Genomic DNA, 18,245 nt, shown 5'->3' with positions numbered 1-18,245 from the left:
CTTTGTTTATTGTAACTCAACATTTATTGCTTTGATTAAAGAATGATTTAACATTGATATTTCAAATGATATTATTTACTTGTATATATTATTGTAAATAATTGGAATTACTTGTGCATGCAATTAAAGCTATGAATTTATATTATGAAATTGAATATTATTTATATAAACTGTGCCGTTGAAATTATTAAATGAAATATAAGATTGTGATATAAATTATTCTTTTTCTTTATTTTCTACAAGAATTACCTGCATTTACCTTGATTCTTTAGATCTCATTAGTTTAATGTTGTTACAACATAGTCCTACATAATCCCATTGTTTACAAAAAATTCTGGGAACTCCTACATAAAATTTTACTATTTTACCTATAAATTTCAAAATGTAGGAATAGCCAGAATGAACCTTTTTTCTATATGCCATTTTGTGTTTCTTTGATGCATACATGTATGACGTGGCTCTGTACTTATACATCCCGTCATTGTGTTATTGTTCTATGATACCTTTTGTATTCTGCTTAATATGTGCTTTGTCTATTTGTTTTTGTAAGTCTTTGTTACATATTTGTTTGTTTTTATAGTGATTAAGATAACAACACAATGTTGGGTGATGTACCCCTATTTGCGACCTTTCACCTGTTATGCGCTAGTGATCATCCAATAAATTATAGTATATCTATGTTGGATATCAAGCAACGGATAACTATATGACTTCTGAATCAGGATCGTATTAATCTACATTAAACAAGAATGTGTCCAAAGTACACGGATGCCCCACTTGCACTATCCTTTTCCATGTTCCATGGACCGTGAAATTGGGGTCAAAAGTCTTCATCAAAAACTACCTTGACCAAAAACTTTAACCTGAAATGGCCACTTTCATTTTCTATGTGCACTGGACCATGAGATTGGGGTCAAAAGTCTCATTTGGCTTTAAAATTAGAAAGATCATATCATAAGCAACAAGTGTATTAAGTTTCAAGTTGATTGGACTTCCGCTTCATCAAAATCTACCTTGACCAAAAACTTTAATCTGAAATGGCCACTTTCATTTTCTATGATCAGTGGACCGTGAAATTGGGGTCAAAAGTCTAATTTGGCTTAAAAATTAAAAAGATCATATCATAAGCAACAAGTGTATTAAATTTCAAGTTGATTGGACTTCAGCTTCATCAAAAACTACCTTGACCAAAAACTTTAACCCTGAAATGACCACTTTCATTTTCTATGTTCAGTGGACCGTGAAATTGGGGTCAAAAGTCTAATTTAGCTTTAAAATTAGAAAGATCATATCATAAGCAACAAGTGTATTAAGTTTCAAGTGGATTGGACTTCAGCTTCATCAAAAACTACCTTGACCAAAAACTTTAACCTGAAATGGAACGGACGTACGGACGGACGTACAGACGGACGAACGGACGAACGGACGGAGCCACATACCAGAAAACATAATGCCCCTCTACTATCGTAGGTGGGGCATAAAAATATCTATGTTAAAAACGTGTTCTATAAAACATTTTATTAAATGTGTTTTAATGACGTAAATAAGATTCCAAGCATCTATTTGTTAAGCAGTTGTATACAGTGTTTTAACATCAATTAAGGACAGGCAAACTCAGACAGCTATTGGTTTATCAATATTTGTTACACCCAACCATCTACTTGTGAAGATCTCAATGGTGGTTTTTGACCAGATGCTCCGCCCTTCTTCAGTGCATTTTGTACACGTGCCCATGAGCTATTTCTCTTCTTCTCCAGATTTTCTTTGGCAATGACCAGTTTCCTTCTGACATAACATATGATAACAAGTGCTACTATTGCTATTACCATGGTAACAGCTAGGATACAATAACTGACAATCTCGATAATAGTCATACATATCGTTGGACCCAGGGTTATACCTGAAATATAAAAGTATGTTGATTGATATTTTTTATATTTTGATTAACCACTGGGAGGTTGTATTCCACTTTGTATTCATGGAAAAAAATCTATGGTCTGATTGCAAACAAATGTCGACAAATTTATAAAGCAATTTGACCAACATGATCAAATGATTTTTTTTTTTTAAACAGAAGATGGTTTATGGTTTAAATTCGTGGTTAAATCGATATGAGATCAACCCCGGTATTGTGTTGGTGTTCTGGTCGTCTACGTTAAGTTCTCATGTAGAGTTATGTAGAATTTTCAAGGTCCTTTTTTGTATTTTTCTAGCCACGAGTTCGTTGGTCATTTCCTTGTCTTATGAAATTGGATTGTTCCTTTTGTATATTCAAACGTTCTATACTAACCTGGTAAATCTCCACACGCGTTTGCTGTGTCACACATCTCGTCATAATACTTGGAAGCTTTCTTGTCTGAATAAAAATATAGCCTTGTTAATCATTATGGAATCACAAAACTTATTTACTAAATAAGCCATGAGTGAAGCACTTTCATTGGCAATGTAACCAGTACTAAATATAATAAAGCCAACGGTAGCGGCCGACATTACCTTGTAGTAAAGTTATATAGTTTTTATTTTGTTCCATTTTGGAGGCATCACTTTGACTTTCAGATGAAGTACAGCAATAAAAGCGGTGTGACATTTTTCAACATTTATATGCCCGAACTTCCAAATAATTAGGCACTAATTTATACTAAAATTATGTTCTACTGTATATACCACTTTATTTACGTATTTGCCTGTCCCAAGTCAGGAGCCTGTAATTCAATGGTTGTCGTGTTTTATATGTTACATATTTATTTTTCGTTCATTTTTTATAAATAGATAAGGCAGCTAGTTTTCTCGTTTGAAATGTTTTACATTTTCTTTTCGAGGCCTTTTATAGCTGACCGGTCGGTATGGGCTTTGCTCATTGTTGAAGGCCATACAGTGAGCTACTGTTGTTAATATCTGTGTCATTTTGGTCTCTTGTGGACAGTTGTCTCATTGGCAATCTTACCAAATCCTTTTATATATACCCCTCCTTTCACTTTGGGTCTTTCTCAGAATTCAATTTAGCCACTATTCAAGTGTATTGATACTGGTAACATTTCTCAAGTTATGTCTCTATGAGATGAAGCATGTATAACTGTATGTAGCTTATCTCAGACTTGGATTCATTACGTTAACAAACAAAGTATCTATGAATATTAATTATCTCCCCAAAATGGGCGTGGGTTGTGAAACAGAAGCAAGTGCAACCTACATGATCAAACTATATTGTATATCAATACGATTGTCATAACAAATACGTACTCTGGTATTCAGCAGGTGTGCCGCAAATGATTCCTGATGGTAAGGCTATACCATTCATTGTGGCATGAGTGAGGATCCATAAGTTATCGCACGTACATTCAAACGGGATACCATCTAGATCAAGGGAAGATAACCCCTCCAGTGTGCTTATCAAAGCAGTTTCTATCTTTGTTATCCCAGCATTGTTAACAAGTGACAAAGACGTCAGAGCTGTATTCAGACTGAACAGTGCATCATCAACGGAAGTCAGTCCGATGTTGTCGAATCTAATTGATTTAACAGCAGTCAGTCCATCAAGCATACCGACCGGAATTTGATTACCGGAAACCACAGTGTTCTTTATGACAAATTCGCCGGTCGGGACTGGAACGTCCAATTTTTCTATAGATAAACCCGTAAGAATATTAGTTGCTAGTGTGTTGACTGAACCTCCTTCAATCCACAGAGAATCGAGTGTTACTAAGTTTGAGAAAACACTCGAAGGAAGCGACTGAATATCACAGTTACTTATTTTCAGTTCCTGTAGATAGCTCATGCTCGAAAATAAAGCTTGCGAAATTGTCAGTGTTCCTCCAGAACTACAAATAACCTGTAAGCTTGCAGCATAATCAAGATCTATCAAATTAGCAGCAAACGATGAAAATCCCGAGAAAGTGTTTGTTGGTAAAGTGCCGCTTACAGCATTGATGATAAGACGTTGTGGATACGGATCAGTGAACGCAGTAAAGGTAAGTGGTGCTGTGTAACTTCCGAATGTACACGTATAGATACCTGTTGATGAATCTGTACTGTCGTATGTACACCCGGTAGGCTGTGCACTATACACATATCCAATGTACGTTGTACATAAGTACACAAACACTTCTACAATTTTCATCTTGTTTTAATTAAGTTCAAATTTAATCATATACTATTCTGCAGCAGCATTCAGACTATGATGGTCTACATTTTAACGAAAACAATCACATTTCTTATTACAGCTGGGTCACAAAATTATGTTGAACTTTTAGTTCCAAATTTTTTCGATTTAATCTTTTGATCGTTATAACATGTATAAATGTTATCAACTGTAACTAATATGTATTACAGGTTCAAATATTGGTATATTGCAAAATATGGATTAGAACTTAATAAGATCTAACAAAAATAAATATTAAATCATTTAGAGACTAACCTAAAAATGACCTACATTCGAAGCTAGAAAATAAAACTTCATAAATAGTAATAGGATTAGATATAAGTAAGATAAAATAATAAAGTGTTAACTTTAATGTATTATTAAGAAACATTATTATCAAAATATGATTGAGTTAAAGAAATTTACACTTGCTACTAAGTGTCACAGTGTCTCAATGGGGTTGAAGCTTGACGCGGAATTGGCCAATTTGTTTGTAAGTGTGACACGTGCAAATAAGCTTGTGGGTAAAAAAAGGAAGGCGGGACGCGTGAAATTACAAGCGTTATTATAAAATTGATAAGCGAGATACGGGAATCTGACAAAACAATAAGCGGATTCAGGGATCACACCCTTCTAATATTACTGAAGGACAAAACCACAAAAATAGTAATTTTATAGATACTGAAACAGCGACAAATACTCGTTGCATTTTTCTACATTGCAGAATTTTATCTAGATCAACAAACGTGAACAACCTTTAATAAAACAGTATTTCTAAAACAGTATTTCAAAATTTTCATATAATATTATTAACCAAACAACGCCAGCATTTTGTTTCATCAATGATCACTCTTAAAATAAATTGCAATACAAAAATAATAAGGCCCAGACTGACTCCCGCTCATTTAAACGACTTTTACCTGTTGTTTTTTTTTTCATTTTTGGCTTATATCTTAAAACCTGTAATAGATAGACAAAAAACGTAAATAAGCAAAAATTATCAGCACGACAAGATCTACACATTAGATATTTTTTATAGATAAACAAACCGTCAGTCCAATTCTTATATAAGACTATAGATCTGATCTACAAATAAGCCAAATTTAGCAGAAATTGTAGTTACTGCAGACACTTTATGAATGATTGGCATTAAATGGCAAATTATATCATTTTTTTGTATTAAGCAGATAGAGAGAAGCTGTAGACACAAACAATAATGATCAACATAACTAAGAGGTCCTTTGGAAATGTTGACGAGTGTACATTGTTGACGATGCAGGTATACATATATAGAGCCTTTAGATATTTTGACCTGTCGATACCCATATCTTCATATGATCGTATTTTCTCTTACTGATAATGATGCGTTTTAACTCTAAATGCATTGGATATTGGATGTGTACTTAGAGATATTTCAGTCTTTCATGGCTCATTAACATGCTTTTTAATAGATTTTATTTCCTTGGTTTATTAAATTTTTCAACTTAAATATACAACAACTTTAATATATATTACACAATAATATCACAAGGCAATTTTTGAAGTATAATGACAAATATAATCAGCACAATAATTAGAAATTACATGTTATGACACCTTCGGTTTCTTGTACCAGAATATTATTCTTAAAAAAGTGTTTCTCAAAAACATTTCTCATACATCTTGCATCACACAATTATTCATACAGGTAAGTTATATAATGTTTTACTGTGTATTTAAATAGTCTAATAAGATCAGCATTACTGTTTAAAATTTTAATTCCTTCTTTTACGTGTCTGGAAGATAAATTCACCAACGGATAAAACGGATGTTGAACGAATGAGAAACGGACTTCTACTGGACGTATAACGGATAAAACGGATGATGAACGGATCTGAAACGGAAAAATGCCATTCAAAAATTTCACGTCAGAAATGCCATGTATATATATATTGGTATGTCAGATTTCTTAAGTTCATGAATTCCAATTATTCATAATCGATCTTAGAGTAAATGCACGTCTTCACAATCAAGCAGCTCTTATTCAGGCAAGACACTGCCCTTTGGAAGCATTTTGAAGAACAAACGAAAACTAGTTACACAGAAACATTTTGAATATTTATGCAATGTACATGCATTATTTTTGTCGCCTTTAATTGTTTCGTATATCTTATTCATCCGTTGTATCCGGTACGCTCCCGTTATGTGTCCGTTTTATGTGGTACTCGTCCGTTGAATGTACGTTCGACATACGTTTTGTCCGTTACGTTTCCGTTTCTTGTACATTGCATATCCGGTGTGTGTCCATTATGCATTCGCTACACGTCCATTGTCTTCGGTCAAGACACCAACAGACTCCCAGCGGATAACAATTTTGTCAACGGACAACTTTTATTTTCATCCGTTAGGCGACTGTTCGTGCTATCCAGTAAGGTGTGACCGAGGCTTTAAGCGTCCGTTCGAGCTATCCTGTAAAGTGTGACCGAGGCTTACATATGTAAGGCATTACAACTTTTAAAGTATATTATATCTTTTAACAATACTTTTAATATCACAATGATTCGCTAGTTTTCACATTTGCATAGCTTTACTTTTTTTGTTATGTCAGGGCTTTTTATAGCTGGAAATACAGTATGGTTTTTTCTCATCGTGGAAGTCCTACGGTTGCCCTTAATTGTTAACATCCACTTCGAACTTTGACCTTGGATGGGTATTTGTCTCATTCGCAATCATACCACATCTCATTAATTTGTTATATGGTCTCTGATTGGTAAGTGTGTGGCTGATACTTTGAGATTAACAAATTTTGGTGAAACACGGGGTTCACTAATTTATTGGTTATCGTTAATTAAATTCTGTAACTTTTATTCTGATTTTAATTTATTGTCGGTTTGTTTTATACAGTACTGTATACACTGTTATGACGCGTAGTCATCAAAAACAGTTACTGTCTAGCATTCAAGCGACTTTGCTACATCCATGTAACAAAATATGCATCCGAATACAATCGTCAATTGAACAATATAGTATAATGCTAGCACATGTAATATCGACAGCACGCGATATAAACTCTTTTGCTCTTGAACTGATCATTTTCATTTATATGTAAATATTGCATATTGCTCAAAACTTTATCATTTATATGTTATGTTATTAATGTTTTAATGTATTGTTCATGATTATATAATTCATGTTATCTCTGTAAATTCAATTCCAAATTTTGTATTGTTCAAATATCAAATATACATTTAAACAAAGGGATTGGACAAGAGGCAGTGCCTTTACAAATCCTTTCCAATACAAGATGGATTGAATAACATGCACGAGATAGAGTATATAATTTTAATAGATCATACGTTGTTGCAGTGAGTCAGGGGAGGCAGTTCCTCCACTTCTTGAAGTATTTTTTTTGTGTATACATATATAAATAACTATGTTAACAAAGTCAAAGCAAGACCTACTGAAGGTGATGTCGAATTGTATACCACATTAATAAAAAATTCCCGAGGCACATAAGTATAACGGGAATTGATTGTCTTCTTGCGCATGTGTAATACATGTACGTGTAGGCGTAGGAATTTTTGGCGCCAAAAAATTAGGTTGTAAAGTGACTGTTTTATATAGTTAATTCTAGCCTGTACTTCGTACTGTGAACATCGTATTTTGTGAGTGCCGTTCACCGTCACGCTATGGATGACTTAGAAAATAATGTGAAGCGTATCGTTAGTGAAGAAGTAAATAGATCACAGAATGAATTTTTATCTAAGTTGGACAGTTTATTTACTACTAAATTTCAAGTTTATGACCAGCAACAGAAGGAACGTTCGGACGCACAGTTCAACCGTATTCACAATGACCTTTTATCAACAGACAGTTACAAATTTCAGAGGAAAAGTTGTGAAGATCAATTTAAGTTCAACCAGAAAGTGTCTGTCGCGTTGAAAGAAGCAGAAGCTGTTATCGAGCCAAAAGACCCATCTGCCGCGAGGGCTAAACAGAAGATATCTGAAGGTATTGAACTTTTAAATTATCGGCAAAAATTAGTAAAGATGGCAGACTCTTCAGAATGTGGGTGGAAATTGGTTCAGGAGTATACCGCAAATCCTTTGGCGGACGATTCAGAAGATGACAGAAAGATATTTCGAGCACAAAACAGAGCGGAAAGGAAGATCAAAGCAGACAGAGTAAAGAGGAGATCCCGCGCTGAGCCTTATGTAAAACCAGCGAGTTCCAGTGGAAGCAGAGATAGACAGACAGTATCAAGGAAGCCTGGTGTTTGTTATAATTGTTACAAGCCTGGTCATTGGCAGAATGAGTGTCCTGAAAAGAAACGACCAAAGTTAAGTAAAATTTTTGATAAATGTTGTAATTTAGCTTGGGATTTGAGTTACAAATCAAATTTTGAGTTAAAAGGGGGGAGTCGTTTATTGAATTCTGCTCACAAAGAGGTAAACGAAACAATGGTCAATTGTGTTAACGGTTCAGTCAGTTATGACGAGAGTAATGACCAGACGTCTGGTCATTTAAATTTACAGGTGAATGTTTTGACACCAGTAGGTAAATTAAATAAGGCAATACACAAATGGAAGGAGACTGGTACAAGTGAGTACATTTTAAAAGTAATAGAGCAAGGCTATGGCATACCATTTAAAACTCTTCCAGACAGTTGTGTTCTCAGAAATAATAAATCATCTTTAGATAATTCTGTTTTTGTAAATGGTGAAATTTCTAAATTATTAGATAAGAAGTGTATTTCAGAAGTACACGAAATACCGTATGTAGTAAATCCGCTAACGGTAGCATATAACAGATCAGCAAAACCTAGATTGGTTCTAGATTGCAGACATATCAACGAGTGCATACATCAGTTTAAATTTAAGTTTGAAGATGGGTCAGTTGCCAAGCAACTATTTAATAAAGGAAATTATCTGTTTCGCTTTGATTTAAAAAGTGCTTATCATCACATAGAGATATTACCAGACCACAGAAAGTATTTAGGTTTTAGTTGGCAATTTGAAGGGACAACCAGATATTATGTATTTAATGTTCTTCCTTTTGGATTTGCTAGCGCTGGTCATATATTTACCAAACTTACAAAAGAAGTTGTTAAGTACTGGAGGAGTCAAGGTTTTAGAATCCTAATGTACTTAGATGATGGTTTGGGAGGAGACAGTAATTTCGATTGCGCACACCGTGTTAGCACTTTTGTAAGAGAAAGTTTGACAGAGTTTGGTTTTTTAATAGCAGAAGAGAAATGTATATGGTTGCCTGTACAGAATATTACTTGGATAGGGTTATTTTGGGAAATGCAATTTGGAAAATTGAGTATTACCGAGGAGAGAGTCGAAAGACTTCTTTCGGTTATTGACAAAACATTGATAAGTGTAGGTAAAGGCAAGCTTTTGTATAATGCTAGATTTGTGGCTGGTATTGTTGGACAGATAATATCAATGATGTCTGTAATGGGAAACGTTTGTAGACTTAGAACTCGAGAATTGTACAATTGATTTAAATGAGAGCAATTTGGAACTCGCTTGTAGTATTGAATTCTGTAGCTATTGAAGAGCTATATTTTTGGTTTGAGAACTTAAGAAAGTTCAATAGAAAGGGTTTTAATCTGCATGAGTCAGATTTTTGTGATTTTGTGGCGTATACTGACGCATCAGATGTCGGCTTTGGGGGATATGTAGTCCCAGCTGATACAGAGTCTGTCTGTGACTCTGATTGTATTATGAAAATGACTGATTGTGGTCTAGAAGTTCCTTATAACAGTTTGATAACTGTGACTAGTAACTGGTCGGTATCTGAAAGTGTTAAAAGCTCTACATGGAGAGAGCTTGAAGCAGTAAGTAGAGTAGTTAAAAGTTCTGTTACAATGCTGAAAAATCATACAGTTCAACTGAATACTGATAATAAAAACGTTACAAGCATAATTAAGAACGGTAGTAGAAAGTTGGATCTTCAAGAGATTGCTTGCGATTTAAATGAATTGTGCACAGAAAACAATATAAGTATTAAGACACAATGGGTTCCTCGGGAACAAAACACAATAGCTGATAATTTAAGTAGATATTCAGATTGTGATGATTGGGGAATTCATTTTGATACGTTTGACATGCTTGATGAGCTTTGGGGAAAACATTCTATAGATAGATTTGCTACTGATTATAACAGTAAATGTTTAAGGTTTAATTCAAAATGTTGGTGCAAAGGTACTGAAGCTATTGACGCTTTCACGCAAAATTGGCAAGGGGAAAATAACTGGTTGGCGCCACCGCCAAATTTGATAGCCAAGGTCATTAGAAAAGTATGCAACGATAGCGCGGACAGTACTCTTGTTGTTCCATTTTGGAAATCAGCTCCATTCTGGGCATTATTACACAATTCGAATTGCACTTTTGTTGAGAGTAAAATGCGGCTTACAAATAAAAACTTAATTGTAAGAGGTAGAGGTAATAATGGTATTTTTGGAGTAAATCCTTTGAATTTTGCAATGATTGCTTTTAAAATCAGATTTTGATTGTAGTATTTCCTTTTGCACAGGAATAAAGCAAGAACAGTTTGTGCGTGACGTCGTGGTACATAGTGGAATTGATGAAACTCACCCTTTGTACAGTTCGGTTGCCAGCTTATCAACACGTTTATTGGGATCCAGAAGTGACAGTACTGTGAAAAAATATTACTATGGTTTTTTAAAGTGGGAAAAATTTGTTAGTAAACATTGTTTAATTTCAATGCCTGCCTCGCCTATACATATTGCTTTATATTTGTCTAATTTGTTAGATTCCGGATCAACGTACAGTACGGTATCATCTGCTGTTTATTCAATTAAATGGGCACATGAAATGTGTGGTCAAATTGACCCTACAAATAACTCTTTTGTTGAAAGTTTAGTTGAATCAGCTAAAAGAACTGCTAAACCTGTTGTTAATAAGAAAGACCCAGTCACTACTGATATCTTAATTCGGTTATGTTCTATGTTTCATTTTTCTACAGATTTACTGGTAGTTAGGGATCTTTTGATGACTTTGCTAGGTTTCAGTGGTTTTTTACGTTTTAATGAGTTAAGTCAGCTTAGATGTAACGATATTTTCGTAAAAGAAGAGCATTTAGTTATTAAGATTAGGCGAAGTAAGACGGATCAGTACAGATCAGGTGATGAAATTTTAATTTGTAAAGGTCATACTTTGGCTTGTCCTTATGCTATGTTTTTTAGATATGTAAGTTTAGCTGAATTAGTTTTGGATAGTGATATGTTTTTATTTCGACCTTTGTACAGAAGTAAGAAAAAATGTGCATTAATTAGTATTAACAAACCTATTAGTTACACTACTGCTAGGGAGTGTGTTATTAAGAGATTAAGACTAGTTGCACCTGAATTGAATCTTGGGTTGCATTCTCTTAGGTCTGGTGGAGCTACTATGGCGGCAAATTCAGGTGTCAATGAAAGGTGCTGGAAGCGCCATGGTAGGTGGAAAAGTGATTCAAGCAAAGACGGCTACGTAGCCGACTCTGTAGAAAGTAGGTTAGCCGTATCTAAAACTTTAGGCTTGTAGTATATTTATTTTCTTATTTTTCTATCTTTGTTGCTCTATGCAGTACTCGAGCTAGTCAACAACATAAGTTTGTGTTGTGTTTTTCTTTATATAGTTAAGATGTATTAAGTGGAAAGAAGACTAAAAAATTCCCGAGGCACATAAGTATAACGGGAATTGATTGTCTTCTTGCGCATGTGTAATACATGTACGTGTAGGCGTAGGAATTTTTGGCGCCAAAAAATTAGGTTGTAAAGTGACTGTTTTATATAGTTAATTCTAGCCTGTACTTCGTACTGTGAACATCGTATTTTTAAGGGTTTTTTAAGGAAAAAAGATTTGCATAATTTTGTATTTGATAAATATATTGATTTTTATGTAGGTTGTTTGGCTATACAAACGTAATCGTATTTAGACTTTTGTACCAAAACTTTTCATAGCCCTTGAGTCCTAATGACTCGCTTTCTTTTCTATTTCGATATTTACAAACAAAATTATGTTTTTCTTTTTCTCATTTGATAAGTGAGGTCCAACACTTAGAGTTTCGTTGGCATGGACAAAAGGACACAGGTTTCCTAAAAGGGTTTTTCCTGGGCGGCCACGAAACATTCATTTATTCAGTTATTCTAATACAAAAGGTCAACATTGATGAGTATATATTTTTGTTGAACAATGATGTTATTGTTTTCACATTGTAGAGTGTATAATATGTTTATATTGATCATTTGTCTTATTAAATCGGCAGCTCACAATATGCAGTACTCGAGCTAGTCAACAACATAAGTTTGTGTTGTGTTTTTCTTTATATAGTTAAGATGTATTAAGTGGAAAGAAGACTAAGTGTTGGTAAGGAATCAAGTAGATCATAAAGTGATTTTTACTCAAATTCACAAGCTGACTGCACCAAAGTTGTTCTATTTATATGAATAAAAAGAATTGATTGACCCTTTTTGCAATACATAAATAATTTAGTTTACCATCTTATTACATGACTATTAATTTCTTGATTTTTGAAAATATAATTACTAATACAAAAAATAAAATAAAATATATATAAATTCATTTGCAAAAAGATTCTAAACACAATTGGTTGTTTTTGTGTTAAAAGTTTGTCTTTAATTAAGACCAAGGAGTGGTACACTGTGGTTATAGGCTGGTTTCTAAACAGTATAATATCACATGAATTATTATAAAAATCTTCCAGTTTCATGAATATATTGTTGTACATATGTAAATATCTCTGTGTTTTCATCAATATTTAAGTCTGAGCAACCCTGTAGTAGGACATCAAGATTGACATTATCAAAGTTACTTATTTTTCGAAAGAGTTCATATCTCTGATAAATGTAAAATGGACAAACATAACAGAAATGAAAAATATCTTCTACTGGATCTCCACATGCACATATAGAGCTGTCCGACAAATGATCACAGAAGAGATTATCTTTTAGATCACTAGCCACATTTCTTAATTGGCAGTGGATTATATTAACTTTACGTGAACCAGTGGAAAAGAAAACAGGACAAGGACTTATGTCCTTATTCAGTTTTCTTTTAAATCCTGTGAAGCCTAAAATATTTTTAACTTCTCCATCAAGTGAGTTCCACTTTTCAAGAGTATGTGGAATAATTTCTGTAAAGAGGAAATAAAGATATGAATGAATGAATAAGTAAAATAATTTAATAATAAAACAAATAAAATGTTCAGCGTATCCAATAGATAATCTGAAACGTCTTTGTCTTTTACATGTATCATTAGATACAAAGTTGATATTTAAGTCCATGCATTTGAATCTCTTTTCTCCCTTCTTCCTCCTTTCCTCTTCTCTTGCCTTTGGTTTCCGTTTCTGCCATTGTCTTGTTTCGCTCTCAGTGTGCTGCGACGTAGATATATTACCAGTATAAGGGCAACGATACCAAATATCAGACACACAAATGTCACACAGTAACAGATCAACTGGAATAAACCAATGCAAGAGCCGCCGACTACTATTCCTATAAAACATAAACCAATACAAGATGTTAAGTCATACTTCATTGGTGGACTTTATGACAACAAACACGTGTATACATACGTGTATGTAATTGAATTGATAAGCCACAAAAATTAATTCATATAGAACACAGACAATAATTATCAAAAGCACCAGGATTACAATTTAGTAGGCGCGTTTCGTGTACATAAGACTCATCAGTGACGCTCAAATCAAATTTTTTATAAAACCAAACAGTCAATTATAAGTTGAAGAGCATAGAGGATCTAAAATTCCAAAAAGTTGTGCCAAATACGCCTAAAGTAATCTATGCCTGGGATAAGAAAATTCTTAGTTTTTCGAAAAATTCAAAGTTTTGTAAACAGGAAATTTATAAAAATGACCACATTATTGAAACGTCAACCAGCAGTGCATCGACCCAGTGGTGTTAATAGTTATCAAAAGTACCAGAATTATAATTTAGTACGCTAGACGCGCGTTTCATCTACATAAGACTCATCTGGAACGCTCAAATCAAAATATTTATAAAAGCAAACAAGTACAAAGTTGAAGAGCATTATACCAAATAGTTCTAATATCATAATATATGTTTAGTGAAATATGTGTTAGAACATAATTTTTCTGCAACTAATTGCATTCAGTCTCCAAATCGTTCCTGCAAATGTTAAATTTTGGTTCCGATTATCTACAGAATGACATGAACTCTATTTCTTACTATCATACTAGAACGTTGGCATGGTTTCATGTAACAAGTAACATGATTTGCAATTAATTTAAACAAGAGACATCGTCTGCCTACTAGTTTATTTATTAAGGAATCTTTTTCTGAGTATTGGTGTCTTCCTGTGATTGTTCCTTTTGAAATTGTAACACAATGATGACTGATGTACCCATATTTTGACTTTTTTTTCTACATTTGAAAACACTGTACCGAGTCAGGAATATGACAGTTCTTGTCCATTCGTTTTTTATGCCTTTTGTTATTTGATTTAGCCATGTGATGGACTTTCCGAATTGATTTTCCTCTAAGTTCAGTATCTTTGTGATTTTACTTTTTACGATGACGAAAAATTAATACATTTTGATGTTGGTTTTGTCAAGTGCACGTCGGATTTACGTCATGGATAAATAGCTGTTTCCAGACTTTCTTTTACAAAAAAAAAAAAGAAATGAAACAAATAAATATATAGTAAAATCATTCGTGTAATAAAATAAGTTTAGAGGGAAACAAGTTTTGTCACCATCACAAGTACCAAAAAATTAACATGTATATTACAGATGAAAACGATATATAAATAAAACGAAGTCTTACCCATTTCCCCATTGCATGCATCAGTTGATGTTGCAAACGCCTGTGCCCAAACTGTTAAACTTTTATCTGGAAATAGTAATCACACATCTTGAATATTTCATAACAATTGGGTTTTTTTGTTGTTTTTTTTTAACAACAAATAAATATTCTTTATTCATCAAATTGCTTGTTACAACTTTACTTCATTGTCCAAGCTTCAATAAAGTATCCCTGTGAAATACTTTCTGAGTATCCAGGAAAATACACAGAATATAAATAAATATAAACATTATTTTTTTTCCATCAATTATATCAATCTTTTTAACTTTATGAAAAATAAATTATGAGATATTGTTTTGTTCTCATTCATAAACCCCCGTAGTTCCTTTATAAACATAGCATACACATCTAAAAATTTCAGTTTTTGCTCTGACACATAGTACGACTTGTAAATACAAAAACCTAAAATTGTCAAGAAATAATTTAAACCGTTATATCCTTGATCTGAATTTTTGTATCCAAATACTATATGTTTTGACAATATCTTGTTTTGAAAATTCATTTTTGCTAGAAGATAATGTACTTTCTCCCAAAAATCTTTCAAAAATGAACATGTAATAAAGAAATGCAAATAATCTTCTTCTTTTGTTTTACAAAAGTTGCATTTATCGTTCTCAGATATTTTCCACTTTAATAGTAGCTGCTTTGTAGGAATGATATATAATTGTTTTGTTGTATTCTGAAGTACTGATTTTCTGATCAAGTACTGATTTACCTCGAAGATCACTATTTTTGTTATTTTAGTATCATAATGACCTTGACTTCAATATTGATCTTGTTCACCAGAATTATACTGATTGATTAACTGTTGTTTGCTTAACGTTGACTGTTATACCCTTTGTTTGATAGATTTAAAAGACAAAAAGATTACTTTGAATTCGTTTTTCGAATATTGTTATGACATGACACACTCATTAACTTACGCTATTCAACGGATTTGAGTAACATAATACCACACAATACTAAATTCATTTGACAAAATCAAACTATACACTATGCACTTGATTACTTACACTTAGACTTGATTACTTACACTTAGGCTAGAAATGACAGCTGCTTCAACAAAAGTGATGTTATTGGCTACAGTGTAATCATAATACAGAGTGATAGCTTACATTGTTCAGCAGCTGGAGTTGAACAGACAGCTGCTCCGTCAAAAGTGATGTTATTGGCTACAGCGTAGTCATAATACCAAGTGATAACTTACATTGTTCAGCAGCTGGAGTTGAACAGACAGCTGCTCCATCAAAAGTGATGTTGTTGGCTACAGCGTAGTCATAATACCAAGTGATTACTTACATTGTTCAGCAGCTGGAGTTGAACAGACAGCTGCTCCGTCAAAAGTGATGTTGTTGGCTACAGCGTAGTCATAATACCAAGTGATAACTTACATTGTTCAGCAGCTGGAGTTGAACAGACAGCTGCTCCGTCAAAAGTGATGTTATTGGCTACAGCGTAATCATAATACCAAGTGACAACTTACATTGTTCACCAGCTGGAGTTGAACAGACAGCTGCTCCGTCAAAAGTGATGTTATTGGCTACAGCGTAATCATAATACCGTATAGCGGGTTATTTTCGCGGATGTAAAATTTCGCGATTTTCATTGAACAAGGTATACGAAATATTTTGGCGGTTATTATTTTGGCGGATTAAAAACTTTTATTAATACCTTTGTATGTACACTTTTAATTTGGCGGAATTTATTTTGTCGATTAAGTTCTGTCCGCGAAAATAAGCGAAAATTTGCACCCCGCGAAAATAACCCGCTATACGGTACCAAGTGACAACTTACATTGTTCAGCAGCTGGAGTTGAACAGACAGCTGCTCCGTCAAAAGTGATGTTATTGGCTACAGCGTAGTCATAATACCAAGTGATTACTTACATTGTTCAGCAGCTGGAGTTGAACAGACAGCTGCTCCGTCAAAAGTGATGTTATTGGCTACAGCGTAGTCATAATACCAAGTGATTACTTACATTGTTCAGCAGCTGGAGTTGAACAGACAGCTGCTCCGTCAAAAGTGATGTTGTTGGCTACAGTGTAATCATAATACCAAGTGGTACTAGTATCTGTACAATCCAAAGGAGCCCCGTGTAAATTGATATACAGTAACGCCAATGTTGTATCAAACATAGTACTCGGGAGTGTTGTGATCTGATTGTTAGCCAGAGACAGATATACGAGGGCTGTGTTACTGCTGAACCACGCAGCATCAACAGATGTCAGGCCTAGATTCTCCAAATATATGAATTTAATATTCGTCAGTGGATTAAAGAATGTCGAGGGAAATGTTCCTGGCGTTAGTACTACGTTTTTGATGCTCAGCTCTCCTCTTGGACTTGCTGTTGTGGATATTGGTGTGATATCGAGGCTTGTGAATGTCCCAGCATCAATGGTTGATAGTGTTCCACCACTGATCGATATCTTGTTCGCCGTTCCAAGACTATTAAACATACTGGCAATCAAAGAAGTAGTACAATCTTTGATAACAACCTCCTCAAAATACCCGAGATCACCGAACGTCCCTGTAGAAAACGTAAGTGATCCTGAACATAGGAACTGAAGGGTTGCCGGGTAATCAGAGTTAACACCACTAAATGCGCTGAAACCGCTAAATGTTCCCGCGGAAACTGTACCACTGGCGCTGTAGATGGTTAGCCTCTGTGGCTCAGAATCCGTGAATCCAGCGAAACTGATAGATCCACCGATACTTGTCTTGTCGCACGTGTAATGAATGATAGAACTATCGGAACTATCTCCTGTACATCCGGTAGGTGTCGCTGCATCACCATTGTAGATACAAAACATCAGAATGGTTAAAAGAAGGGCCATATTTCTGATATTCCTGATGGTTTCTCTAATTTTCTTATTTTCTGTCCGCCATTTTTTTTCTCAAAATAACAACGATCTTAATTCCTAATCTTTGATCCTATAAAACTGGTTAATATTATATAGACATATAACGGTTGTACTTTAATGTAGCATTTTACAATTAACAAAAATATATTTAATCTGGATTATTAAGAATGTTTATTCTTTAATCGTGACAAATTAGTATTTGCTCTATTTAAGAATAAACCCTGGTATGCACTAAAGTATTGTTTTATTGTTAGCTGCTCTACATCTACGTAGTGGCAAATATTACATGCTTATTGAAACAGTAAGATCTAAAAACTTAGAAAGATCTATTGAAATAAAAAAAGTAAACAAACAAAAATAAATGATAATTCACCTCTAAATATACAC

General features: G+C 33.9%; 3 protein-coding genes across 3 annotated transcripts; 1 reads left to right on the top strand and 2 right to left on the bottom strand.

Moving 5' to 3' along the window:
* Nucleotides 1–1,567: 1,567 nt before the first annotated feature.
* Nucleotides 1,568–4,244, bottom strand: LOC134693799 (SLIT and NTRK-like protein 4). The gene is made up of 3 exons (XM_063554712.1): nt 3,241–4,244; nt 2,291–2,356; nt 1,568–1,900 (listed from the first exon to the last, which is right to left on the bottom strand). Exons 1-3 carry the CDS (start codon nt 4,115–4,117, stop codon nt 1,644–1,646), a joined length of 1,200 nt encoding a protein of 399 aa, XP_063410782.1. The 5' UTR covers nt 4,118–4,244; the 3' UTR covers nt 1,568–1,643.
* Nucleotides 4,245–7,606: 3,362 nt separating this feature from the next.
* Nucleotides 7,607–12,435, top strand: LOC134692955 (uncharacterized). The gene is made up of 2 exons (XM_063553608.1): nt 7,607–8,719; nt 10,661–12,435. Exons 1-2 carry the CDS (start codon nt 7,807–7,809, stop codon nt 11,671–11,673), a joined length of 1,926 nt encoding a protein of 641 aa, XP_063409678.1. The 5' UTR covers nt 7,607–7,806; the 3' UTR covers nt 11,674–12,435.
* Nucleotides 12,436–13,392: 957 nt separating this feature from the next.
* Nucleotides 13,393–17,935, bottom strand: LOC134693798 (uncharacterized). The gene is made up of 3 exons (XM_063554711.1): nt 16,976–17,935; nt 14,959–15,024; nt 13,393–13,647 (listed from the first exon to the last, which is right to left on the bottom strand). Exons 1-3 carry the CDS (start codon nt 17,829–17,831, stop codon nt 13,427–13,429), a joined length of 1,143 nt encoding a protein of 380 aa, XP_063410781.1. The 5' UTR covers nt 17,832–17,935; the 3' UTR covers nt 13,393–13,426.
* Between the last annotated feature and the right edge of the window lie 310 nt (nt 17,936–18,245).

Source organism: Mytilus trossulus, chromosome 12 (assembly GCF_036588685.1).
Source record: "Mytilus trossulus isolate FHL-02 chromosome 12, PNRI_Mtr1.1.1.hap1, whole genome shotgun sequence".
Lineage (NCBI taxonomy): Eukaryota > Metazoa > Mollusca > Bivalvia > Mytilida > Mytilidae > Mytilus > Mytilus trossulus.
Note: the sequence above shows the minus strand (reverse complement) of the source record. Positions and strands in the feature narration are given on the sequence as shown.

Bases quoted from the DNA above. Each gene is read 5' to 3' on its own strand.
- LOC134693799 (XM_063554712.1), bottom strand. From the start codon at position 4,117: ATGAAAATTGTAGAAGTGTTTGTGTACTTATGTACAACGTACATTGGA. The intron at 2,357-3,240 runs GTACGTATTTGT...ATTTTTATTCAG, and splicing joins CACACCTGCTGAATACCAGA to ACAAGAAAGCTTCCAAGTAT. The intron at 1,901-2,290 runs GTTAGTATAGAA...TTTATATTTCAG, and splicing joins CGCGTGTGGAGATTTACCAG to GTATAACCCTGGGTCCAACG.
- LOC134692955 (XM_063553608.1), top strand. From the start codon at position 7,807: ATGGATGACTTAGAAAATAATGTGAAGCGTATCGTTAGTGAAGAAGTA. The intron at 8,720-10,660 runs GTGAGTACATTT...CCTTTTGCACAG, and splicing joins ATGGAAGGAGACTGGTACAA to GAATAAAGCAAGAACAGTTT.
- LOC134693798 (XM_063554711.1), bottom strand. From the start codon at position 17,831: ATGGCCCTTCTTTTAACCATTCTGATGTTTTGTATCTACAATGGTGAT. The intron at 15,025-16,975 runs GTAAGTAATCAC...TACTATTTCCAG, and splicing joins AACTCCAGCTGCTGAACAAT to ATAAAAGTTTAACAGTTTGG. The intron at 13,648-14,958 runs GTAAGACTTCGT...TATGTTTTATAG, and splicing joins TGCATGCAATGGGGAAATGG to GAATAGTAGTCGGCGGCTCT.